Source organism: Chiloscyllium punctatum, chromosome 16, assembly GCF_047496795.1.
Source record: "Chiloscyllium punctatum isolate Juve2018m chromosome 16, sChiPun1.3, whole genome shotgun sequence".
Taxonomy (NCBI): domain Eukaryota; kingdom Metazoa; phylum Chordata; class Chondrichthyes; order Orectolobiformes; family Hemiscylliidae; genus Chiloscyllium; species Chiloscyllium punctatum.
Genome location: NC_092754.1, coordinates 28,402,529 through 28,429,563, shown reverse-complemented (window position 1 = coordinate 28,429,563; position 27,035 = coordinate 28,402,529). Strand labels below are relative to the sequence as shown.

Sequence of the window (27,035 nt, the reverse complement as noted above, 5' to 3'; positions counted from 1 at the left end):
TCCCTCCTAACCTTTAGTTTCCTGCTCAGCGCTGACCTCTCCATTTTATAACGTGCCTGATGTTATTTAAATAAGAGCCGTTCCGTTGCAAATCTCGTCAGTTCTGAATACATTCATCACCCACCCCCGACAAGTCCTACATGTATGTAATACAAACAACTCGTACACAGTTAGTTCTGTACACACAGTCTTTGCTGTAGTTTGATTACAAACACACCTCATTAAAAGAGAAGCCCTTAACGCATCAATGAAGCTACAGCATTTATTATAAGTGCCATCCATGCATATCACGACTGGCAGCAACGACTAATGACATTTGGTAGTAATTTACAGCAGTAAACTCATACAAAGGATAGTTGTGCATTTCTGTTTTAGCTAGGATTAATAAAACGTGCAGTAACAAAAAAATACGAACACTGAAACACTGACTGTAGAACAGCAGTACAGAGAACAGCTGGTGTTGCACAAAATGATAATGATTTCATCACTATATACATCATAGATATATACACATCACCCTTGGAATGCACAATATCAAAATACTCTGTATTCCTTTATAGAATAAAACCCTGGTTCTCTCCCCGTCCCCCTTCCCACCCCAGAAAATAAAAGGACAATTTCAAAGACAAACAATATATTTACAATTAAGCACATGAACACCACAACACTTTTTATTTTTTTTTGTTTAAAATGTGCCACAAAAGCCAGTACTGCTTTTGTTGTTAGAAAGAGGTTGATCTTCCTCCTGCTTGTAGCCTGTGTTCAGAAACTGCCAAAGTGTCCCCTTTACTGCAGAACAGAGAGCTATCACATTAAGACAAAAGGCAGTGTATACAAGGAGAAATAAGCTAATTCCAAAGGGTTTTAGACTCCTGTTCCAAGAAGCCTCATAAAGAAAACAATTGTTAGTCAAGTATTTCACTTATGAAAATCAGATTGGGGTTTAAAAAAAACACTGGTTTTGTTTTTAACAAGATGCTGTACCATGGCTGTGAAATAGATACGAACTTTTAAAAAATTGCAATAAACGAAAAAAATAAAAGAAATTCCTCAGAGGGTTTGCAAGCCCTCTGTCGTCACAACACAAACCCTTGGTGGGCTCGAGCACTTCTTGAAGACAAAGTGAGTGCTGCTGACTCGAAACTAAAAATTATTTACTTCCAAGCAATAAAGACTTTGAAAAAAAATTAAATATACAACAGGTCAACAGGATACAAACAAAAGTTATTCATCAGGATTTTTGGAACAAAGGAATCAAACTAATACCTTCTGAAAGATTCAACTCAAGTACAAAGAGGTCATGACAAGACTGGGGCCTGTCCCACTCCAGTCAATGGGGTCAGATCCCAGCTTTTACCAATTGCACTGCAAAGTGAATCATTGTTTGAAGTGTACCCAACTTTGAGTTTAAGCACAGCACAAACATTCCTTCTCCAGCAACCCCCTTGCAGTTTGTAAAGGTGTGCTATTCAAAAGCAGCAAGAACCACTAATGTAGTGATTCTGCTGATTGTTAATGGCAAATATAACAAATGCTTCCTTTAAAATTTACTTCATTGTTCTGTGAAAATGAACATCTGGAGCCTCTCTCCAAGTCCACACTCAAGCCATTATTTAAATGGTTTCTGTGCAGATTGTCTCTCCCAGACCATAAATCTTCAGTGACTCAGAAGTCTGAAATTATAATTTTCTCCCTGTTGCTTTCCTACTTGATGGCCCATTCGCTGCCACGTGTGTTGTCATGGCTTGGCAACTGACTGAATGTCGTCCCTTTCTTCCTTTCAACATCAATGCTAATCCACTTGGGTTGCCTATTTGTAAAATGTCTGAAATTTCCCAACTGAGGCAAGTGGGTCTCAGTGACAGGTCTTGAAACTTTGCTGGTCTATAATCAGGTACATGTACTTGCCTTTGATACCAGTGCTGTCCTTCAACCACAGTGCTGCATTTCTGTTTCACTACTCAAGGGAAGACTGCACTGGCACTGACAGTCAATTTGATGCTTGCTTTTAAAGGGTATAGGTTAACCTATTTTTTTATATATATATATCTTTTTTTCAATTTCAGTGATTACTTATATTTTATTAAAAATAGAATGCACCTTTTAAAGGTAGTCAGTAATATTTATATTCCTACATACTGTATAACAAAGTAGGGCTGCCCTTTATGGCAGGCCTGTCAAATAGTGCAGCTTAAAAATTCATCTTAAATATGTGCTGCCATCTTCTGTTTTTTAGATGATCCTCTTTCTATATTTTTTGAGAGAAACTATTTGCATTTTTTTTTAAAACAGCAAGAACTCAACATTACCTACTTTAAAAAGTTCCTAACAGTGCAGACTGAAAAAAACTTTTGAAACTTTCCCAAAGGGATCTGTATGCTTATACATGGAGATGCGGAGGGTGGAGAGAAGGTTAGCCCTTTACTTTGGTGACTTCCACATGCCCTGGCCTGAGCACACTAATATAATGACCAATCATTTCCTCATTCTACAGTCTTTTAACTGCTAGATCTTTGACATTTCTACATTTTTGATTTGCTTAAAATTGGATGAAGTCAGAATCCAACAGCAATCACAAGTTAAGCTGGAGCTGCCCCCATGGAAGCTAAATTAAAAACAATATACTTTGAAAAAAACTCACAACACATTGGTCATTTTAACGTAGTTTCATTTAAAAATGACAAAATAAGTAGGGTTTTAAAGTGTGCCAATGTTTGTAAACAATGGATCAATGACAGACTCTCATGATTAGAATTCAGGAACTACCAATGTCTCAATGTTCTCTCGTCCCCCAAAAGAAACAAAGTTGGCTAACCACATACAGTTTGAAATTCCAGACTGCTTTGCAGGCTGAGAGGACACATGTTGAGACAACTGGAGACAGAGAGAAAGGAGAAACCTATTCAACATAAGTCAACTGCTATTACAGATTCTATAAACTGCGAAAACCAAATGTGAGAATCTGCAGTAACAAATAACTTAGATTACTGACAGGCTCTGCAATAGAATATGCCGAATCTTCCTTTTAAAAGGACCTATTCCATTTCGATGCAATCAAGTCTGTGATGGATTGTGTTTTGTTGTTTGGGGGGGGGGGGGGGGGGGTTGGGGTGGTAGTGAGGAGGAGGGGGACAGAAGAGGACAAGAATCACATTTCAGCATACTTATATGTTTAGTGCATACTTTCAGAATTCGAACAGTTTATGCAAGTTCCAAATTTTCATTACTGTGGGTCTGAAATTCAGAATATTACTTAAGAAAATAACTTCTACGCAAATACAAAGCCCATTAGGTTACAGAGGATTTTACAGGGAGAGGGCAAGGGAGCAGCCGACAAGTGAAAGGCAGTGCAGAATCAGAGGTAGGAACTGAGAGCTAAAGGACTTGATTTTGCATTGCTGTATATTAGAAAGAGAGAATGAATGTCAGAGTCATAGATTTAGACTGTAGAGTCCGAATGACAGTGTGAAAAGGCAACAAAATGATAGGTACCAACTAATGTTTAATATTTGCCCAAATAACTAGTCATTAATTCATGCTAGCTTCAGAAAGATTTTCTTAAAATAGCGCAGGTCAACATCTGTAAGTGATGCATTTTTGCCACCTCTGTATCAACAAATGCAATTTTTATTCCAAGTTGGTGTATGTAGCCACTAATTTGTGTTTGATTGACATTTCACAGATTTTGGCCTCAGTCATGGGAGAAATAGCAGTCAAGAATACCTTTTGAATAAGCCTGCACAGCTAGCTATAGCTAGCCAACACCTGAGAACAATTCACTACAATCCTGAACTTCAATTTGCAGGACCAAGCAACAAGATTCTGGTTAACATCATTTTATAATTGAAACCCCCTCAATTTAGACATATCAATTGTGTCTCGTTCAGTGCACTTCAAAATGGAAATGCACAGCATTAAGGAAAAAAACCAAAGCAAATTTTAATCAAGTGAATGTGTTGCAAACATAAATTGAGCACATTTTTAGTGGGCTAAAATTTCACAAGAAGCTGAACAAATCTTTTTCAGTATAATTAACTGCGTGTCTGCTCAGACCTCTCCTAATGTCATGCAAAATATTCTTAACTGCCTAACTTTCAAAGACTACATGTAAAATCTGAAGTAAATTTATATTACATATAAAGTGGTAAAATATTAAATAAGTTACCATTTCTGGAAATTAACTAGTGTGCTTGCTTTTCAATAGCATACTCACAAAGGCAACTAGAATTTTTCCTCAAAACTAGGGCTGCAATAAACAATCCTTCACTGGGTGGTGCTGTTGCTTTCTCCCACAGTGTATTTTGAGCATATTATTAGCACCATGGTATAAAACATTCTATCAAATTTTTGATGTATTCAAGATAACAGCAAAGACTAAATTGTGAAATGTGCACAGCAATATTTCAACCTAGGTTTATCCATAAACCAGGTCATGGCTTAAGAATCTTTGGCAAAGGATTGTTTTCAGAATGAGCTGTTTAAAAAAATGACATCTCCTTGAAGTGAGGTTTAAGCTTCAGTCTGATACAAGCTCTATCATGAAGGTATAATTAGAACTGTTTCACTAATCTCTTTACAACAGAGGGCAAAGTATTAGCTTTTCAGTATTAAAAACTTGACAATATAGGGAACAAGACCAAGCAGCATAAAGGAAGGGATAAATGCAAGTTTTGTGCAATATATTTTTAATACCATAAATTTAGCTTATATATTAGCAAAAAAAGGGGAGATGTCTATTGACCTTTGTAATGCAAACATTTACATTAATTGTTTTCCCCAGAAACTTCATTAACTTTAAATACAAAAAGTGCACAAGTTGACCTCTCCATTTCAGCATTATCTTACCATACTACAGTGGAATCTACACAGTTTACTCTAGCAGTATCACCTTTTACTCTGTTTTAACCCTTCACTGAAATCTCTGTAACCTTCCCAAGGAACTAAAATACAAGCACAAATCCATTTGGGGCTCAAATGCTATTTTTTGGATACTGTGTTGCAGTTGTACTTGAAAAATGGCTCAGTTTAACACTATTCCTGCACCTTCCCTGCCCTATGAAAGTCTAAGCTGATCTTTCTGGGGGAGCAATCGAGATGCTACAACTGCTCTTTGTCCAGAAACTAGGAAAAGAAAAATCAGATTTCTGCACCAATCGTTATCCAGTAACCTCTGTAGCAAAGTGCATGTATGCGTGCAGTGGGGAGATGTTGAGAGGGGAATTATCTGTCAGCTGTGATGGCCCTCAACAGAATGTAGCCTGCCAGCTTTCTGTCTTGATTCAGAGGTGGTGCCCAATTGGATAAGGTACTAGTGGGCTTCTGTAGCAATGGAAATATACTTATATTAAACAGCACTTTCAGAAGCAGTTCAAGACACAACTAAGGATAAACCAATTCACCCATGAAGCTGCATGAGCTCAAGGAAATGTAATTTTCACAATGTGTTTAATAATCAAACTACTTGGTTTAGTTAATCAAGTATTAGTGTAGGAATCAAGTAAAAAGCAATGATATCTTAACTACACTGTGAAGGGTCAGCATATGAAACAAAGACTGGTCAAGCAGATCATCCATCAGAGTGAGATCAGTTTTAGAAAGAGAAGTTTCATCAGGAATCTGATAAAAGATCACAATTGGAACATGAACTTATTTTTCTTTTAGATTCTGATGAATTTGCTGTGCATTTCTAGCATTCTAGTTTGCCTTCCTATTACTGCTAATTCTGTAGTCAAATGGGGAGGAGTTAAGCTTTTAAGCGATCACAACTGATCTTTCATTATATAGAAGGCATATTGTTGACCTATACAAGGTATAAGTCAAGAGACTGCAAACTATTGGTCAGCTGGCATATAGTAGAGTTAAAAATGTATGAATTTAAAATGTATGGGTATTTTATTGAGTGACAGCTGATTGGTTAACCCTCTTGCAAATGTTAACCAAATAAAAATCTCATACCTAATCTTTTGAGCTGCAGAGTAATGTTCCTTTCATGTCAAATGGTACAGGAGCAAATATTGAAGAGGAAAAGCAACAGGCGAAAACCAGTAGAGCTGAAGCAAGAGTTAAGGAACACTTACAGAACTGCCCTGTACAACAAACAAAACCCACAGACGGTTTTCAAGGAAGAGAAATGCAAAGAGCATTTAAACTATTACAAAGGAGGAGTTTAGGAAATGGAATAAGACAGGAGTTTAGAAATAGCAAGAAAGCACAGACAAAAAAAAATCAGTACCCTGGCAACTCACTCAAGCAGCACAAACAATTGCATGGTTTATTTTGCTGTGTGGGATGGTTCAGCTGACAAGACAATTTGCATGTAAATCCCTTTTTTAGGCCACAGCTGTAAAATTTGTCTCTGTTCAGAATTCATTACCATTGTAAACTTGGAATATGCTTTTAAATGCTATGAACTGAATTGTTCCACCATGGTTTCTATGGAGTCATAGCTCTTCTAAAGATTGAAGGAAGCATTCATGGCTCATGTTCCATCGTATATATCAGAGGATGTGCAGTTTGATATCTTGACTTAGAGCAAAACAAAAATGCAAGTCTTAGTGGCCTAGCTTAGTGGTCTTACTACACAAGTTATTTGTGAATTGCAGAAGTTCTCCATCTTCTTAGATACAGAGATTGAGTAAATCAAAGTTTTTGCATAAGATTTCTGTTACTAGATTGCAACTAGTGGATCCCCAAAGCTTTTGGTGACAGAAGCCAATTGGAAATGTACTGAGCTTATGTATTTTGACACCAATCCTAAATCAGAATGCACACAAAATATAACAGCATAAAAACACACTGAACCAATCATTTAACTCGAGTCCCATATGCAAATGAGGCAACTGGATTTGAAAGAGAAGCTGGAAGAGGACACTGTGCATCAGTAAAAGCAGAAGCTCTGTTAGGAAAGATCCATCAAATGACTCAGGAATGGGGCCTTGGAGCCCCAGTGTATTACAAGCAGGGGTTTGACTTGAATCACAATTTAAATTGTAAACACTGAAAAAGGTTGTGCATTCATACATCAGTACAGCAATCTGAAAGCACAACTGAAGGAGCGAATTGATTTGTTTTAAAAAAGGGGGGAAATAATCAAGTAGGCACTGCTCCAGAAAGTGCATATTTTAAAAAAACCATCCTTGTCAATTACTTAAAAACAAAATCAAAAAAGATGCAACACAGGTATTAAAAGCAGACTGGGATTTCTATCATGAAACTCTCATTTATCCACCACTAAACATGCATAGCTGACAAATGCAGCATTGGTTAACATGCTTCCCCTGCAGCACTTCACAAAAAGGAAATGCTGCATTGCAGCCTTTTCCACAATGGCCAAAAGGAGAGAGAAAGGCAATAACCAGATTAGCTCCTACTATGATCACATAACTTTTGGTTAAGCAAAAGGCAATGGTCAATATTTCATAAGATCGAACTACTTGCAAATTCTGCAATCTGTATTCCATTGCTTTGCATTATGGCATGTGAGATAATTGGAGACTATGAAACTCACCAGAATTTGCTAAATGTTTATCCTGGGAGATTTCTCTTGATTACAGTCACTACCACTCAATGAGAGAGAGAGACAGGCTTCTTTTCTCATCACCAAAATACATTTACCTCAGGGGTACTAACCAGTACCATGTCAGCACTTTGTACTTGATACCTGCAAACCCCAAATATAATGCTACCTTCTTGAGATGTAGTAGCTTTATTAACAGGCATCCAGGCAGAATTTCTGGGAAGAATCCCTACAGTTCAGATTTGGAAGCTGGTGTTGTGTGCACAAAGGCTGGGGATCCAAAGTTAAGCTTTAGCAACGCAATCTTTGGAGCGGTAGAAAATTCTCCCCCAGGTACTCTAGTATTGATTCCAATACTAATCCTGGTACAGCAACTGGATTTTCAACAAAAAAATGAGTTTTTTTTTGCAGCACCATATATAGACTAAATTGTCTCAAAAGAAACTCATTTTGTAAAAGATGCCTCTCCCAGCTCACGACTGCATTCTTGGCCTACTCCAGGGAAAGGCCATCTAGAAGCCAGCTTCCTTGACCCCTATCCATGTTTGTTCCCTCTTACTGTAACGCTCCCCCAAATGAAGTCACGCACAGGAGAGAAAAACTGCACTAAATAGTACCATCCTACGCAATCTCAGATCGTAGCTAAACTACATCACTTAGATGAGCATTGCTCAGATACCAACCCTCAACATGTCCTTTCGGTTTAAAAAAAAGCAAAAGAAAATTATGTTCAGAATTAGAAAATGCTTCATTGCTTGTTACCATTGTGCCACTGCTGAGCGGCCGACAGGTAATTCCACATTTCTGTAGTGACTGCAAGCAGAAGGCGTGTTTTCTCCCCCCTCCCCCTAAAAGTACAGCTCTCTAGCACAGTCACGGTGGGGCTGTGTCCAGGCAGCAGTCCAGCGATTGTGGCCAGCATCGGCCAACACAAGTAAGCAAGAAGCTAAAAGAACATCTGAGTCACACTGACAGGAAGAGCTTCCGACAGACTTGTCCTTAGGAAGAAGAGTTAAACAATGGAATCCCAGTCAAAGTCATCCTGGATGTCATCTGCAGGGTTATGATGTTGAGACATCGGTCTGTGCATTTGGAAGCTGGAAGGTGACATCATGTGCTGCTGGTTCATTCCTGCATGGTGCCCTGCTGAGCAGAAATGCAACAAAAAGTAACATTATTGAATACGAAAAAAAGGACTGTGAAAAGTGTAATTTTTGTCTTATAAGTTATGTAAAATCCATAAATTATACTGTAGACAGTGAGGCAAAAAGTAAGGGATTTGTACAGTTGCGTTGAGAGCAGACAACAGTTCACCACAGATTTTAAAGATTTCTCCAGTCACAATCCAAGGCCTTAGAACATGGCAATAAGCCTATTTACAGCAAACACTAATGCTGCCTTGATCAATTAGTGTTTATCATAAGCAATAAATATGGTTAATTACTGGAAATTTTAGAAGAATCTTCAACTTGGATATCCAGGTCAGTGATAACTGTGGATTGGTCAACTTAGTTGAATCTTAAAAATTCAAGCATGGGACTTAGTAATGAATAGAGTTCTTGCAAAAAAACAGCCCATTATAAGCAGCTCAAAATGTTTGAGCATTCGACACTCAATTAGCATTATCCCATTAAACAAATTGTTAGAACAAGTGACTTAACACCAGAAATTTTTAAAAATGGAGACTCTTTTCCACACCTGTTTAATCCCATTCCAAAAGATGGCACCTGCTGTGACCTCCCTTGCCTCATTAAAATGCTAACTCTATGTGACCACCAAATATTGGTAGGTTATTTTACAACAGAGATTCAAACTACTAAGCTACACTCTTAACCAAGTTGTACCCATGTACAGCCAAGATAGCAAGCACTGGTGAAAATGAAATGTCAGCTGATTTCTCCCCCAAATCTACAGGCAACAATTGTATGGTCCAACCTCAAACTAACCAATTTATCAAAGATGGGGAGTTGATCAATATTCAGTGAATAACATGCATGAGCTTATGCGTAAACAAACAGTCTAATAAGCCTGTTGCATCTCACTGTAAACAGAGCCCTTGGAAAAGGCAAATGGTACATCTGTGGCTTTGTAATTCTGGTTGGAAATCACATGGAAGGTGTACAGACTCTTACTCTCGCAGTGCATACACAATGCACTGCCATATCCAGCACAGTAGAGATAACCTCATTCAGTTCCCTCCCACTTGAGTGGAGTATGTGCTATCTGTTACTGAAAAACAGATGAAGCACAGACCAAGTGACTGTATGGAAAATAAACCTAATTTTGATAAATCAGCTTAATCCACCTGTGCTGTCATACCCAATCCCTTTTTCCTGAAAAATATCAGTTCTTTTCTGAATGTATTTCTATCTGCTGCAGAATCTTTCCCCAGTAACTGGCTCTTCAACTGTTTTCAAACAGGTCCTCCAGCTTTTCAACAATTAAGCAGTTTGTCTGTATCCAGAAATTATTCTACTTGGATTCCACAGCAGAAGTGGAGGTAATTTAACCCATCTTGCCTGTATCAAAGTGCTTCCCAATTTGTTGATTGTCATATGTTTTTCTGCAAGAATTTGTTATTTTTTGCCTTTTAAAAGCTATGACACATTCTACTTCCCACTACGTCCAAAGGGAGAATGTCATCAACAACACTGGAGACTGGCAGACAGAATACAACAAACATGCAATGAAATTTAAAATATTTGAGTCTGTTGTAGTGCTGTTAAGATTAAATAAAATCAAGTTTCTAGCCAAAATCCCAAATTTGTTGCAATTAATCTAGATAGCAACACTACAATGCACCAATGAATTAAAATGATGAATAACTGGTGTGCTGGCTACTGCTTACCAGCAGGTCTAGCAACGTGAGAAGAAATTAACTGAGGATTTGAATGTGCAGAGGAACAGAAAACATTAGCCTGGGAGCATACATGAACATTAATTAATTTTCAACATTCCAAGAGCACAACATAATCATTCCTATTTACATATTACTAGATAACTATGTGTTTACGTTAAATAACACCCCGTAGTTTACTGTATGAGTCTACTCTCGGTGATACTCCACTACAGTTATAACAAAATCATATCATGCTTATTTTTTGGCTCACAACATTGCTTCGTCAGAAAATTGCACTGAGACAAATATCCAAAGATGAGTTAGAAACATCACCAGGAGTACGCATCCATTTGTAGTAGTACAGGAATCAAACTGCAAACAACCAATCTAAGTTATTACTGCTATTACTACATATCCACAAGACCAAAGAAGTTCACTTTCTCAATATTTCCCAAGTATTTGATAATAGATCTTGTGTTTTTGGTGCAACTGCTTAATTCAATATGTTAGACATAAAGTAACAACCTGGATTTGCATGCTCAAGCACTACAACCTGCAAGGCTATTGATCAGGTGCTCATAAATGGGGTGAGAAGACACAGCTTGTTTGATCAGCTATGTTGAGCCAGTCTTTTTCTGTCCTTTAACTCTTCTATGGTCAACCCAGTCCTGTTGAACCAGCAAAGTCCTCATTTCAAACATCCAGCGACTTGTCAAAATTGGGTGAATTATGCCACAGAGTTTCAACACAGTAATCAAACTGACTGCAATCAACTCCAGGTTTTCTGAACTTTAATCCAAAATTCTCATAATGCATCATAGTAGGCTGGTGTACCAAAGATTGCAAGTACAGTCTGTCTGAACTTCTCATGGATAGCAAGGAACTGAAAGTCATCCTATATTTGATGGCTTCAGCTAGATATCACAAAGAAAGAACAAGTTTACAGTATCACTAGACGTCACATTCTGTTGACTTACTGAAGGGAGGGAGAGGTGGAAATCATTCAAGACCGTACCACAACCTCCCAATTTTATGCAAAGCTTAACTGATTTAAAATCAGAGATTCTTCAACATGGTACTGCAAAAAAAACACTTGATTTTAAATGTCAAGGTATTCATTTTTTTGACTCTCATGTAAGAATTGAGGATTTTTTGAAGACCTTGAGTGAACTTTGAGGCAGAGTTAATTTACATTTGAGCATATTCATGAGTGTTTTCAACATGTACCTTAACCAAATTGCAATGTTTTAAAAGTTTGGTTCAGTCTACTGTACAAAACATTTTTATGTGATCTACTTTGATGTAAACCATGCAGTAATGGCTGAGTCACAACTCTGAAGGCATATCAAAACCAATATCATAAGCACTACCTGAAGTATGATACCAGTACACCGTTGTTCAGGAAATACACAAGAAATAAAAGCATACAGGATCGTTGAGGAATGTATGATCACAAAACATATTACTCTTCCACTTGACCAGACTACTTTTGCACATAATATGCATCTTAGAGATGTGTGATAAATCACACCATTTGTGGTTTTCATCCCACAGTAATTCCAAAATAAATATACTTAAAATCGGCAAGACAGGTGAAACAATAGAAATTCTGTGGGAACAGATTCAGATATCCAAGCCTGAATACTGCTCTCTAGCACCTATATCAAGTAGTCATTGTGTCAGTGTGTTGATGATATATGTTGGAGAATTACCTCACTGTTCAGGTTGTTGTTCACTGCCAAGCTACCTTGTATCCATACATGTGCACACTTCTACAAGGGGGTCAATGAACAATAATCAGGATCAGGGTACCTAGCTGATGTTTTTTTACTCCCTTCAAAACCTGCCTAAGATTCACAGACTTTGAAATGAACCTCTGATCTCCTGGTCTGTTGCACATCACTGCTACCAAAACTGTCACTGAGGGAGCTAAACACAAAGGCACAGTATCTGCTGCAAAACAATTTTTTGATCATATATTTATGGAGGTTACATCCCACCATCTGTGAAGCATTAAGATGACAGGAGTTGGGTCTAAAGGATGGCATTTGGAACTTGTTTGTTTGTTTGTTAGATTTTAAACTTCCATTAAAATGCTTTTTTTAAAAAAAATGATGATGTAAAGTATAATCAAATTCATCACGTTACCTCAACTCACACTCTCAGAAACACAATTTCAAATTCGTGACACTATACAGATTTGTGTAAACTGATTTTGGCTATGCATTTTACTTCAGCACTCATGGTCTAAACATTAAGCTCAATTCTCCCTGTTTTGGAGCATGCTGATGAACACATCAATCCTTGGGGGAAAGTCAGCAGTTGAAAAATGCTTTTCAGAGGTAAATCATTGTTCATAAAACAGATCTACATGCAGGTTACTGAGGTACCAGTTAGTTCAGGGCTCCATACAAATGGTAAAATTTTGCTCAACATGAGAGGAGGAAAAAGGAGATGTTGGAGGAAAAACATTGAATTTTTGGGGTTTCAACCCCCAGGAACTTTAAACTGTGAACCTTTAGGTGTGATCAACTGTAATCTAATCACAAATATTGAGGAGTCTGCATCAGGAATTCAAAATGAAATTGCCAGCGACCTGATACAATGAAACTTTTCAGCAGCAATATTAAAAAATGAATGTGCTTTTACATAATTATAATGAAGAATTATATAACTCTTTTGTACATCTTCAGGACATTCCAAAAGACTGGAGAAGAACTTTGGGATTTGAAGTAACGATATCTTGATTTAGACAATGCATCATCAACTGTGCCAAACTGAAAAGGCACATCATTTGGATATGAGCAAAATGATACCTCTGAAGTCCGACGTCCACTAGTGTTTGCTCTGTTTAAGGATGCATTACAAAGGCAGGTTGACTGCAAAACTTTTACCATTTCTAACTGTTTCCAGTTTCTGGCAGCAACATGCAAGTAAGATGCACCCAGGATCCCAGACATGCATACAACATGCAGGTCAAAAGGGAAGAGAAAGCAGGGAAGAAAAATAATAAGGTGACAGCCCCAAGAATAAGCAGTTAATATGGGGCAATTACCTGTCATGGCTGGTCCTGGGGTACTGAGAGGTGGGAGATGGGGGTACCCAGGGGGTCCCATCATTGAAGCAGGAAGGTTTTGTCTGGAGTCAATGTACAAGCTTCCTGTGTGAGAAAGTGGTGCAGGAGTGAGAAATCACCACTTCAGTCCAAACATACATCAATAGCGTCAAACAACCAGATCCAGTATTATTGTCAGATCCAAATGCACATTTATATGGCCTGCTCCTGGATGAATAAAGGACACTTTGAGAAAATGTCCTGAGGCAATAAAGAAATGGGTGCAATTTTATGTGACAAATTACAAATATTCAATTTGTCAATCATCACTTCAACAAAAAAATACTGCCTATTATTTTTCACCTTTTGTTTCATTTCGATGAGCAACTCATACCAAATGCATGTAGGATAGTAAATCTAGCAATATTAAGTTAATGTCTATTAAAGGAGCAGGAATAATCCAAACCTTTTACTCATCATCATATACTAGTTATTTCTAAACTTTGAATAAGAAATAAATATGAAGAATTCCTCAAGAAAGCTGAGACATTGCACTTTTATTCTGAATCAGGACAATACTGATGGATGAAATTTCTTATGGCTCTCAGAGGTCTGTGTGATTGAGTTGGGATACACTCAATTGCACAGATGCTTAACCTAAATCCCTGGCTAAATCATTCTGGGATTATCCATCTCATTTTCTGTTAGGATTGCAAAAGCAAGAATGCTACATGGGTTCATTAAGCTGAAGTATTTTGAGGTTAAGACTTTGGGAACCTTTGGAATGGAGCGAATGGAGGTTGACTCTCCATAATATCTGTTGGTACACCCAAGTTTAGACTTAAAAAGATGACAAGCATTCAACTTCAGTTTGGAGGAAAGGTCACTCGACTCAAAATGTTAACTCTGATTTCATTCAGCAGATGCTGCCGGACCTGCTGAGCTCTTCCAGCAATTTCTGTTTTTGTTGCTGATTTACAGCATCCACAGTTCTTTTGGTTTTTATTAAGCATTCAATTTCCATCACTGAAGTCCTTTCTCAATTATTAAAAAAGGAAATTTGGATGAGGATCAGAGGGAAAACATATTTTTGGTCAATCACAGTGAGACCAGTGCTTATTTTTCATTCAACATATTTAAATACTGTGCTCTTTTCACATCACAACTTCTTTCGCTTGTTACAGTAATTCTTAAACACAAGACTGAATTTTTCCTGAAGTTGATATAACAAAATGAATTGAGACACTTATGGAAAAACATGTACATGAATTTAAAATTGGTTCCCGTTGACTCTAACATGTAAAGTCAATGATTACATCACAAAGGGAATCAGCCTTCAGTGGAGGAAAGAACAGATTGAACATTTATTTGTATATGCAGAGCGCTGTATACATACTGTTTAAATAATGTATTAAGATATTCAGAATTTAAACATTTACAGTTAGCTCATGGCAATTTTGTTTCTCAGACCCACATATCAAGCTATTAATAAAGGAAGAGCAGCTGACTTTCAGATTCTGAAATAGCACACCAGATTTGAGTGATGTTTTGGAAATTAAGACAATGGATGCTGAGGAAGCACAGCACAGGAGACCCAATGTGACATTTAGACAAGGATTGTATTGTTTCAGCAAATTGCTGTGAGGTTCTGATCGAAGACAGGTATTTCTCCACAGAGAAAGAGAAAATGTGGACATCACTGGGCTATTTCTACAGTTCCTTGTGGAGTAAAGACAGTTACAAATAACTTGGAATGAGTTGCATCTCTGCCAGATCTCTGGATGCAAACAAAACAAGAGGCCACTAGAAACTGTGTCCATGTCTCTGTGTGGCAATGAACTATTCAATTGTATCACACCCATACCTGATTCTTCCCTCACATAGTCCCTATATCTCTAAGTTCAGATGATTACAATAGCGAGTGGCTGAGCAGGAATTGTTTTTCAGCGATTCAGAGCTGTACACAAAAGAGCTAATTTTCCTTAGCTCTAGGGACTGAGCCCTTTATGGACTCCCTACCACTGACCAAATTCAAATTAGCACTAGGAACTGACGTGGCACCTTTATCACCAATAGCAGATTTGAAAATAGATGGTGGAACGCCTTTTTTCAAGAAAGGAGACAGAAAGCAGGAAACTATGTGCCAGTTAGGCTAGAGTGAATCATAGGGAAAATGCTAGAATCCACTATTAAAAAAGTTACAACAGGATACTTAAAAATGATGGAGATTAGTCAGTCAGCATGGCTTTGTAAAAGCAAAATTCAATTTAATTTTATTAGGATTGTTTGAGGAAATAACAAACAAGGTAGATAAAGTGGAACCTTATAGGTATGATGTATTTGGATTTTCAAAAGGCATTTGATGAGATGCTGCAATAAAAAGGTTATTACACAACAGCACATGGTACAGTGGGAAATGTGTTGGCATGGATAAAAGCTTGGTTAGCTACCAGGGAATGACAAAAAAGGAATACATGGATCTTTTCAGGTTGGCCTGCTGTAATTAGTGAAACTTTACAGGGATCAGTAGTGGGGCTGCAACCATTTGCACTCAATATCATGATGACATCAAGGAAGCAACCATACGGATAAACTCGCCAATAACACCAAGACCGGTGGAAATTTAAATTGTCAAGTAATAGTGTCTGCAAGGGGATACAAACAAGTGAGGGGGCAAAGATTTGGCAGATTGAGTATAATGTAGAAAAATGAGAGTTTGACTACTTTGGCAGGAAAAATGGGAAAGCACTATACTATTTAAAGAAAGGGATATTGCAGGGCATGATGCTACAGAAGGATCTGGATGCCCTGGTACATGAATCGCAAGTTATATGTAATACAGCAACTGAATGACAAATGGAACGCTGACCTGTAAGGCAAGAGAAATGGAAATAAAAGAAAAGAGGCTTTATTGCAGTTGTGATGTGACCATATCTTGAATACTGTGCAGGGTTTTGGTCACCTTACTTCAGAACAAAAAGATGTAAACCAATCTATACAATTCAGAAAAGGCTTGCTTGGGACAAAAGGCTACCGTATGGGGCAAGACTGAACCTGTATTGTTGGGAATTTAGAACAATGAGGGGTCACTTTACTGAAGCATTTAAGATCCTAAGGAGACTCGATAAGGTGGAGGAAATGCTGTTCTGCGGGGAGACTAGAACTAGGAGGACACAATTCAAGAAAAATGTTTCCCTTTTATGCAAGAGGTGAGGTGAATTTTATTTTCCCCTGAGGATTATTAACATGTGGAATTCTCTCCTTCAGAAAGTCGTGGAGGCTGGGTCATTGAATTAATTCAAGATAAAGTCTGACAGAGTTTTAGTAGCCAAGGAATTCAAGGTTATGGGAAGCAGATGGAAAAGTGACCATATTCAGATCAGCTATGACCTTACTGAATGAAGAGGTGGGCTTGAAGGGACAAATGATCCCCTTCTGTTTCCAGGTCTGTGCTATATTGATATAGCACAGTTACTTACAGTCTCAATTAAACTGGTAATCAGAGAATGAGCAACAAAATGGCGCCATTTCTAATTACACAGTAGACCAGTGCCTCTTTTAACTCTTCACTAATCTGCTCTCTGGTGCTTCTGGGTTGTTAAATTTGAATTTTGCAATCCCGCTTAGCAGAACAGAGGAAGCAACAGCCACTGCTTGTAAAATGAAATGTCAAATGGTGACTAAAGTATGGAAAACAGCAGCAGCAAATAACTGAAAACTGCCATATTAAGAGAAACTGGTTAGTAGAAGGCAGAAAACAGATAAGATGTCAAATTTAATTAAAAACAAATGGGCTACAGATTGGGAAAGTCAGAGATCTACATACTGCAAATACAAAGAGGGAGATTTAGAGTAGAACAGAAAGGCAAAATAAAATATACAAGTAAAGCAAACAAAAGTAATCACGAGGAACTGGAAAAACCTGCAAGAATTAAGCAAAATGCTGGTAAACTTGAGCACAAAGAGCAAGAGAAACTGTAAAAAACAAATGAAGTTAATTTCACAAGACAGGCATTGTTAAAATAGGCTAAACCTGCAGAGCAGAACACTGTAAACAAAGAGGATGTTAGGAATTAGCAATTAAGGGGAAAGTGTCACAAGGCTGAGCCGCAAAGCTCTTTGTTAACAAATAATTTGATGCGCAGCGCATTAATGGTTGATTTTCATTTTACTGATTTGCAATACACATTGTTCTGTTATAACACGTGTTTCATCAACACGATTTTGCTGTAATGCGATTAACGAATTGGGAACGCCAATACTTTAAGCGCTGTTTCTAAAAAGCGATTTTTCTATAATGCAGGGTTGCACAAGAACGCAACCACCACATTATAGAAGAACTGCTATTAACACAGATAAACATATGAAAACCAGGTTGAAATCTGGTTCACAAATTGCAAGTTTGGCTCTGTTTCCCAATCTAGGTCAACCCACCACCCTGAATTCTCTCTTTGGGATTCTAGGAGGTGACCAGAAGCAACTTGTTCAAATGATCAGTCTTTTCGTGCACGGTACCTGGAGTGTTTCACATGAAGTTGCTCAGACAGTCCAGGCTTATTGTGCAGAATGATGGCACTATGAATTTGATTCCAAAGACACATACACAGTTTTGGTTTGGAAATGAATGAGATTCAGAGGCAGATAAAACCAAACTCCTTTCCTTTGCACAATAATGTTGGCTGTTTTCCCTGTCTTTCCTAAATAAATTAAAATATATAAAAGGTAAACATAAATTAAAAATAAAAAGGCCTGCTTGGCACCTTTTTCTTGGGGTTAAAACTGAGCAACAATTTATTGAATTGCCATGGCCTAACAAACAAAAGATTAAGCATCTTTAAAGCTTCACCTACGTGAATACCTTATCTATAAATTTAAAGCTATATCTATCTCTATATTTTGGAGTCTATACCTGTACTGATGTGCTGGTTTGGTTTCTGCGAATGCATTGTGCTGTGACAAACCGAGGGCTGCATGTTCCCTTGTGACTGGATCAGACCAGTTTGTGTGAAGAACTGGTTTAGGGAAGAGCACAAGTCCGCAAACTGAACAGGATCGAGTGACCAGTTATTGAGATCCGCCTGTTTCATACTCTCCATCAGACCTGCGGATAAAAGGCATGACAGAGTGTTAAGGAGAGAATCCAGGGAAACAAGAGGCTAAAGAACCAATGGGTCCACAGCCTGCAGGCAAAGCAGGTATCTTTTTAATGAAAAGGCCAACTGCAGTAACGTAAACAAAAGGATTAATCAAACAAAACATCAAACTAAAATTCAATAAAATAAAAACACTGATCTCTGACCTAGCTCCATACATTGAGCACAAATTCTATCAGCCAATTTTGTTGTGTGCACAGGATCAGGTTGGTTTGTGGATGTGTGGTGAGCATGGCATGACAGAACAGAATAAGCCTACCATTTCAAAACTTGACTCACAAGCAGAACTAGATGCAAACTTGCACAGATTAGACCCATAAATGACTGAAAAATATTTCTGCTCTGTAGCTTGGAGATGATGTGCCCAAATTGTTCTAGGATATTACAGGAGAAATAGTATCATTTAACTTTCTCCAGAAATTATAAAACATAAAGGCACATTTTAATTATAATATTTGAGGCCTAAAATGTAATTCAGACACTCAAGTTTACATTTTAATTTTAAATTGCCTGGTCTTCACTTTTCTTAAAAACATATGTTCAGAAGAAAACAGGAATTTGTACCTTGGAGGGCTCCAGTTAGCCATAGCAGGTAGGGAGCACAGCTCCACATATCAATAACCTACCTTGAAACTGGGAGAGATCCACATCAGACCAGTTGAAACTGCTAGCAATACGGAAACTCTCCTTCAGAGTGTCCAGATTCATGCACCAATCAGAAGGAATGCCTACAACAGCCATAAACCCATCAAAGAGCATTAGAACAACATAATGAGGACTTAACACATATGATTAAAACATTGCTGTGAGAATTATATCAACAATCCAGCTATTTTTGCTCTTTCTTAATGTCATGTCAGCTTGGCTCAGTTGGTAGTTTGAACCTCAACTGATTTGAACACTTAAATTGGGCTCAGAAAATTCTACCGATTCATTTCAATAAAAGAGATTAATGAAAAAAAAAACTAATTATTCTTTGTGAGACCATGTGTACAAATTGGCGGCTGCGTTTGAGTAATTTGGGGTTGTAATGCCATTTGGAACGTCGTGAGAATTTGAACTCATGCTTGGTCTACCCTTTCTCCTTTAGCCAATGATACTTAGACAATACATAAAATCCTGGCCACCATTTGGCTGATTAACAAATTAAGGAGAATGTGAGCATTGCAGATCAGAGTCAAAAAGTGTGGTGCTGGAAAAGCACAGGCAGTCAGGCAGCATCTGAGGAATGAACATTCTTGATGAAGAGCTTATGCTCGAAACGTCGATTCTCCTGTTCCTCGGATGCTGCCTGACTGCCTGTGCTTTTCCAGCAACACACTTCAACTCTGATCAGCACAGATTGAGAATCAAATTTGGGACTGTATAATTCATCCACCTATTATTACATGATTTTAAAAAAGATCCAAGTGAAAATATACCAACAATCTTTATGCAAATGAACCTTAAGCATCTGACATGTGGTGGAAGCAAGTGTTCCTGAAATAGTGGTTATGGTGCATGGAGAAATAAAATACAACTACTTCAGCACGTGGCCAAAGATGTGCAACATATTATATTGGATGCATGCTCAGTATTTTATCTTAACATGCTCATGTTTACATGCTTCTTTCCCCATTATAATGAGAGGCAAGTCAGTTAGGAGGAACACTTCATAAATGTGCCCCACTGAACTACGTGGTGACTCAAGCTTATGACAATGTGATAGGTTGCACAGCAAAACTGCAGAATACATTGAAAACCGTTTACCTTAGTACATGCCAATACAGCATGTATAGAGCAAATCTAAAAGCTGGCAATGAAAGAGATAGCTTAATAGCTAGGCTGCTGAACGGTTCCCACCACCACCACGTCATCGCTTTTGCTATGCTTCTTCCCCACCTTACCTGCCCATTCTCCTGTTTTTCACATCTGTGACTGGCCACAAGAATCCTATTTCTTTTACTTCACTTCACCTCCCCCTTTGCCAAACGCAAGTTGCATTCTTCAACCAGATTTCTAATGTGGTTGATACCAACAAACACATTCGAGTTAGACCCCACTTTTCGACTTCAGCTGGATTTAGCCCTGGATATTATAGACCTTTGAGCAACACCTGCAGCATGGTGCATGTGATTGCAGAAGGACCTGAAATAATATTTACTAAACTTTTCCCAGCAGTATCGGTGGCTAAGTGAGATCATGGTGCACTTTTCTCAGGGGGTGGTAGATGGGGTCTAACTCTATTTCCTTTACCACAGGAAATATCACCACCACAGGAAATGACATCACCAACCCAAACATATAAATAGAAAGCAGGAAGTTTCAACATTGCTTCGCCTGAGGCCCACTGAAGATGTTACCTGTAGGGTAACGAAACGTTTGGAAATGAACCTTCCAGCTCAGCGAGCAAACCTACATCCAAAACCTCAACCTGAGCTACAAATCTTCTCAAAACTCGCTATTAACACTTCCTATCAAAAGTCATCAATATTGTACAGATAATAACTTTCCTTCCAGTCCATTACACTTCAATGCTGTACAATCCTCTTCTGTGATGCTCTTAATTCTAACCTCAAAATAGTCCATTGCTCCAAAAACTAGTGACAGATGACAAACTGATCACTACTTCACTTAAGTGTTACATAACTTAAAAACCACTCACCCAAGTATGAAAGGGCACAAGGGAAAAACATTTTCAATGAAGTGATTGAGGATATAATTTTTGTATGGCAGTTCTGATATACCAAAGTTACTAAGTGAACTATGTATAATCATAGATACAGTAACTGTACAGCCACCTAATAAGGAAAACTGCTGGCTTGCTTGTTTAATTTTGAAATTATTGCTAATCAATCACATTTGTCCATCTGGATTTTGAAGAAAGTGAGGATAGCAGATGCTGGAGAGTCAGAGTGGAGAAATGTGGCACTGCAAAAGCACAACAGGTCAGCAACATCCGAGAAGCAGGAGAGTCGACCTTTCGGGCATAAGCCCTTCAGCAAGAATGCTCGAAACATTGACTCTCCTCCTCCTCCTTGAATGCTGCTTGACCTGCTGTGCTTTTCCAGTGTTACACTTTTCGACTTCAGCTGGATTTAGCCCTGGATATTATAGACCTTTGAGCAACACCTGCAGCATGGTGCATGTGATTGCAGAAGCATTGGAAATAATATTTACTAAATATTTCCCAACAGTATCGGTGGCTAAGTGAGATCATGGTGCAGCAGTAAATCTACAGGGCTGTGATTAGAAGAAACACATAAATATCACATTCTATATCTTGTCAAAAAAAACTATTTTTCTAGCAAGTTTGTACAGTTCAAACATCAGCAGCTCTAGAAAGGGATAAGGGGTAGAATACAGTCACTCACTCACTCAAGGTGTGCACCTCTAGATCCCAAAGAGCAAATAAAAAAAATCTTTGTCATGTCACTTTTCACTATTCTGCCTATCATGATTGGTTTTTGACCCTTTCATCAACAGAACAGTTCCTTTCCACCACCTCTGACCAAACCTCTAATGATTAGTGCACTTCTAAGCAATCTCCTCTCAACATTTTCTTCTCCAATTAAGAACAGCTTCAGTTCAGCAGAGTGTAAAGACAATGAAGAATGAGTGCCAACTTAGGAATTTGGGGCAGCTAGAATACACTGAGTAAACTTTTCTCAAACTATAATTTACATTAACAGTTAGCTCCTGGCTTGGAACTTCAAAACTGAAAGCTATTTACAAAGACTAATTTCACAAAAACTGCCTGGCAGTGGCAGTTATCTGGCAATTACTTAAAAGTGGTTGACTGGATAGGTGTTATTTTCTGTAAACTAGTCAGGTTCATAAAAACAGACTGTCACAACTTTTATGAGTACATAAAAAGGGCGGGGTTTTAACACGCAGGACATTCCTGAACAGGTTGATTAAAATATATAAAAAAGGGTGGAGCTCTTGAGGCACAGTGGTAATGTCTCTAGCTCTGGTCCAGAAAATCTGGGTTTAAATCCCAACTGCGCTAAAGGTTTGTCATAACATGACCAAGTAGGTTGATTAAATAACTACTGAAAAATGTGTTGCTGGAAAAGTGCAGCAGGTCAGGCAGCATCCAAGGAGCAGGAGAATTGACATTTCGGGCATAAGCCCTTCTTCCTGAAGAAAAGTTTATGCCCAAAACGTCGATTCTCCTGCTCCTTGGATGCTGCCTGACCTGCTGCGCTTTTCCAGCAACACATTTTTCAGCTCTGATCTCCAGCATCTGCAGTCCTCACTTACTCCTGATTAAATAACTATAAAGGGAGAGCTAAAACAAGCACTGGTCTTTTAGAAATAGAGACAGGAGAAATTATGAGAGAGAATAAAAAATGGTAGCAATACTGAATGAATATTTTGTAGGTCTTTCTTTTCAATAGAAAACACAAGTTAAGTATCAGAATAGAGGACAACCTAGGGACTTTATAATGGTAAGTAAATTAATTTCAGCTGAGAAAAGGTACTGGAGAAACTGAAAGAACTAAAATCCTATAAAACCCCAGGATCGAACAGTCAACTTTCCAGTGTTCCAAAAGAGATAGCTGCAGCCAGAGTAACTGCAATTTCCACAATTTTCCAGAATTCACTAGAGTCTGGAATAATCCTAGTGACTTGAAAGTTAGTAAATGCAACAACAAAGCAGGGAGCAGGAAACCGGAGGCTGCAGGTCAGTTAACCTGATATCAGCCATTAGTATTGTGCTGGAATCTATCAAGGCTGTCTTAACAGTGCACTTAGCAAATCCACATGTCTCTACTCTATATCACTGATTAAGGAGAGGGTACTGATTATGTTTGCTAATGATACAAATTCAGATGGGAATACAAGCTGTGTGAAGGACACAGAAATATGGAGAGGTTCACCGAGCAATTGACAAGGTGACAAGGCGGTATGTGGGGAAACAAAAGTGTTTGAAACATTGTTTCCCCAAGCTGGTGAATTGAGATCAGAAGGGCACAGTTTCAGGAGAAGAGATCAATTATCAAAGGTTGAAACATAGAGAGGTTTCCATTTAGAGGATTCTGACAGTTTGGAACTCTTTCCTATGGAGAGTTCAGTGTGCGCCATCACTGAACAAATTTATTCCCGAGAGAGGGGTTTGTACTCTCAGGGAAACAAGAGATATGGGGAATGACAGGAAAGTGGAGTTGAACACAAGCATAGTCATGATTGTAGTAAGAAGCAGAGCAGGCTCAACGGGCTGCATCTTTTCTCTTATTCCTATTTATGTTCTCCAATCTATTCACGTTAATATAGTCCTACATTCCTGGACTGCTTCTTTTAAAGCTTTCCTGGTTCTCTCCAAATAAAATCTTCACATCCTTCTTACAACATAGTCCATAAGACCATAAGACATAAGAGCAGAAACCAGGCCATTGAGTCTACTCCACCATTCAATCGTCGCTGACAAATTTCTCAACCCCATTCTCCCGCTTTTTCCCTGCAATCCTTGATCCCCTTGACAATAAAGATCTCTGTCTTAAAATATACTCAATGATGTGGCTTCCATAGCCTTCTGTGGCAATGAATTTTATCGATTCACCACTCTCTAGGGGAAGAATTTTCTGCTTAACTCCATTCTAAAGGGTCTTCCCTTTATTCTGAGGCTATGCTCTCAGGACCTTGTCTCACCTGCCAATGGAAACATTTTTCCAACATCCATTCTGTCTAGGCTGTTTAGTTTTCTGTAAATTTCAACTAGATTTCCCCCTTCTAAACTCCATCAAGTGTAGACGCAAAGTCCTCAAACGTTCCTCATAGGTTTAGCCTTTCATTCTGGGGCTCAATCGCGTGACACACCTCTGCACCCACTCCAGGGCCAGTACATCCTTCCTGAGGTATGGGACCCAAAACTGCTCACAATACTTTAAATGTGGTGTGACCACAGCTTTACAAAGCCTCAGAAACATTCCTGCACTTATATTCTAGTCCTCTTGAAATAAATTCCAACATTGTACTTACTACCGACTCAACCTGCAAGTTTACCTTAAGAGAATTTTGGACTCCCAGCAACTTTGCACTTCAGATTTCTGAATTTTCTCTCCATTTAGAAAACAGTCCCCAGAATTGGACATAATACTCCAGCCGAGACCAAAATAATGCTTTATAAAGGTTCACCATAATTGTTTTGCTTTTGTACTCCATGCCTCTATTATTGAAATCCAGGATCTCTATATGCCTTATTAACCACTTTCTCAAAATGCATTGTCAACTTGGATGACTTGTGCACTGTATAAAACATCTGATCCCTCAGCATCTGCACTTCCTTTTGAATTGTATTTCTAACTTTATATTGTGTCTCCTCATTCTTCCTACCAAAGAGCATTCACGCTTGTGTGAATTAAACTTCAGTTGCTGTGTGTGCGCCCATACCATTGGCTTATTTATATTCTCTTGAAGTCCATCAGTATCTTTTCCAGTTCACGAGAGTTAAAAAGTTTGGGATCTTCATTTTGAATTTTAATTTGTGCTCCGCACACCTAAAACACTAGGTGACTTGTACACATGTCTATTAGGTAGTTCTTTATCAAACATCTTTTGGAAGTCTACATGCAATGCACCAAACATATTAACGCTGCTGCCTCAAAAAACTTCAAACTAGTAAAACACAATCAATCTTTAAAGATTCTGAACTGGCTTTCCTTAAATTTCCAAATTTGTCCAAGTTATGACTAGTTTTGTCCTTTTTTCCCCCCACCACAGCGGTTAAACTGTGTGACCTGCAGCTGCTCAACTAACCGTTACACTTTTGAACGGCATGTAATATTTGTGATTCACCAGTATCTAAGGAGAATTGAACAATTATTGACAGTGCTTCCACCATTTCCATCCTTATTGCCCTCAGTGTCTACAGATACAACACTTGAGGTCCGGGTGATTTTAAATACAATTAGCCTAATTTCTCTTATGAGGCTCTGTCTCTTCCATTCCATTGTGCAGCTCTCCTTCTTCTAATGTTACATCCTTGATCCCCCTTCCAAATTACTTTAAACTCTGCCCAACAGGAAGACACATGAATACTCCAATTAGCACCCTCCAACAGTATTGAATAATCAATATAATTCTAAAACCAAAGTCAGAAGAGAGGGTAACTCAGTCTTACCAATATTGCAGGCCATGTGCTGCTGTTGGTGATGGTGGTGCTGCTGCTGATGGTGTTGCTGGTTTGGCTGGTGCTGCGGATGTTGGTGCTGATGGTGCTGGTGGTGAGTGTGTTGTGCGTGGATCTGATGTTGCGCCAGTTGCACTTGTGTCCCTCCCCCACCGCCTCCGAGGCTGCTGGCGTGGCTGTTGGCCAGACTGTTCTGTCCACTGTGCGGATGGGTGCTGACAGTACTGCTGGGAGAATGCTGGTAGGAACAGGATGTGTGGGTTGGCTGCGATGCCTCAGAAGGCAGATTAATCATTCCTATGGAAAAACGATTAAATATCAAAACTGTGACATACTTGCACAAAAACCATTAATCATTCTGAAATCAAATAAACACTAAACAAATCCCTATGATTTTGAGAAAATGACAATAATCTCAAATGTGAATACTAATTCACTGGACTATGAATATCTTTTGCTCCTATAAAATCTAGGTAAATGTTTTAGTCTCATTGAGCAGGTTGTAAAGATTGGGTGAAAAAAGATGAAGTGAAACAAGTAGTAATATGAATCTTTGCTTCACAAGCCCATTTTTTATATATAGCAAGTACAAAGCATTCAGAAGGATATAGTCCTGGGAACAAATAAGTTACAGTAGATCAGTTCCTTCCATCTTATTAAGATATCAATAGTATGGATATAGAGCATGTAAGATAGTGTACTTGATATTTAGGAAAGACAGGAAGAGATAGTTTGGAGAAATACACAGTATTCTAACGCACAATTGCTTTCAATCTATACGGAGGAGTGTATATATCTGGAGAACCAAAGTCACAGTTTATCTACATAAAAATAAAACGACGTTAATCTTAAATTAAAATCACAAGTCCTTTGTAAATTGCGCAGGAGTCAGTATAACATGGAAAAGTGACATATACTCCACTAACACAAATGTTAGAAAATAAAACTACGGATAGCCATGACACAATGTTAGGACAGACAAATTTAGATATTTTGGTCACAGTACAATTCCGAGAGTTTGAAAACATTCCTTGCTTTTGAAAATAAAATCTTTCAAGCTGCAGCACAGCTTTACCAACTTATTACTCTGGGCCACAATCCCAACTTTTTGCACAAGGGTTATCCTGCAATGTTGTTATATGCTGAATCAGAGAGTGATTTGTTCCTGCACATCCCACCTAGCATGTCACCATGGTCATTTACTAACAGCTGGCACTTTCTCCACTGGAAGGAAAGATATTTCAGGACTACCAATTCCGTTAATAATGCCTTTTATTTGCCTTATGAGTAACCACCTGATAACATGCACTTTCTTCCTTCATAGCAGAGCAGCAGAAGGAGTGCAAATAGCACTATAT

The 27,035-nt window shown here is 38.3% G+C and overlaps 1 protein-coding gene across 13 annotated transcripts in view; it reads right to left on the bottom strand.

Annotated features, from left to right (window-relative positions):
• Positions 1 to 248: 248 nt before the first annotated feature.
• Positions 249 to 27,035, bottom strand: part of foxj3 (forkhead box J3) — a 163,125-nt gene continuing 136,338 nt past the window's right edge. For 5 of the 13 annotated variants that reach the window (XM_072586621.1, XM_072586624.1, XM_072586620.1 and 2 more), the window contains 5 exons: positions 25,669 to 25,974; positions 19,190 to 19,291; positions 18,320 to 18,511; positions 13,411 to 13,515; positions 249 to 8,662 (listed from right to left, as the gene is read on the bottom strand). In XM_072586621.1, the coding sequence (XP_072442722.1) occupies positions 8,529 to 8,662; positions 13,411 to 13,515; positions 18,320 to 18,511; positions 19,190 to 19,291; positions 25,669 to 25,974 (839 nt within the window). In that variant the 3' untranslated portion in view covers positions 249 to 8,528. The remainder of the gene's footprint in view (positions 8,663 to 13,410; positions 13,516 to 18,319; positions 18,512 to 19,189; positions 19,292 to 25,668; positions 25,975 to 27,035) is intronic. The other 8 variants (XM_072586632.1, XM_072586623.1, XM_072586625.1 and 5 more) reach the window with 7 other exon arrangements.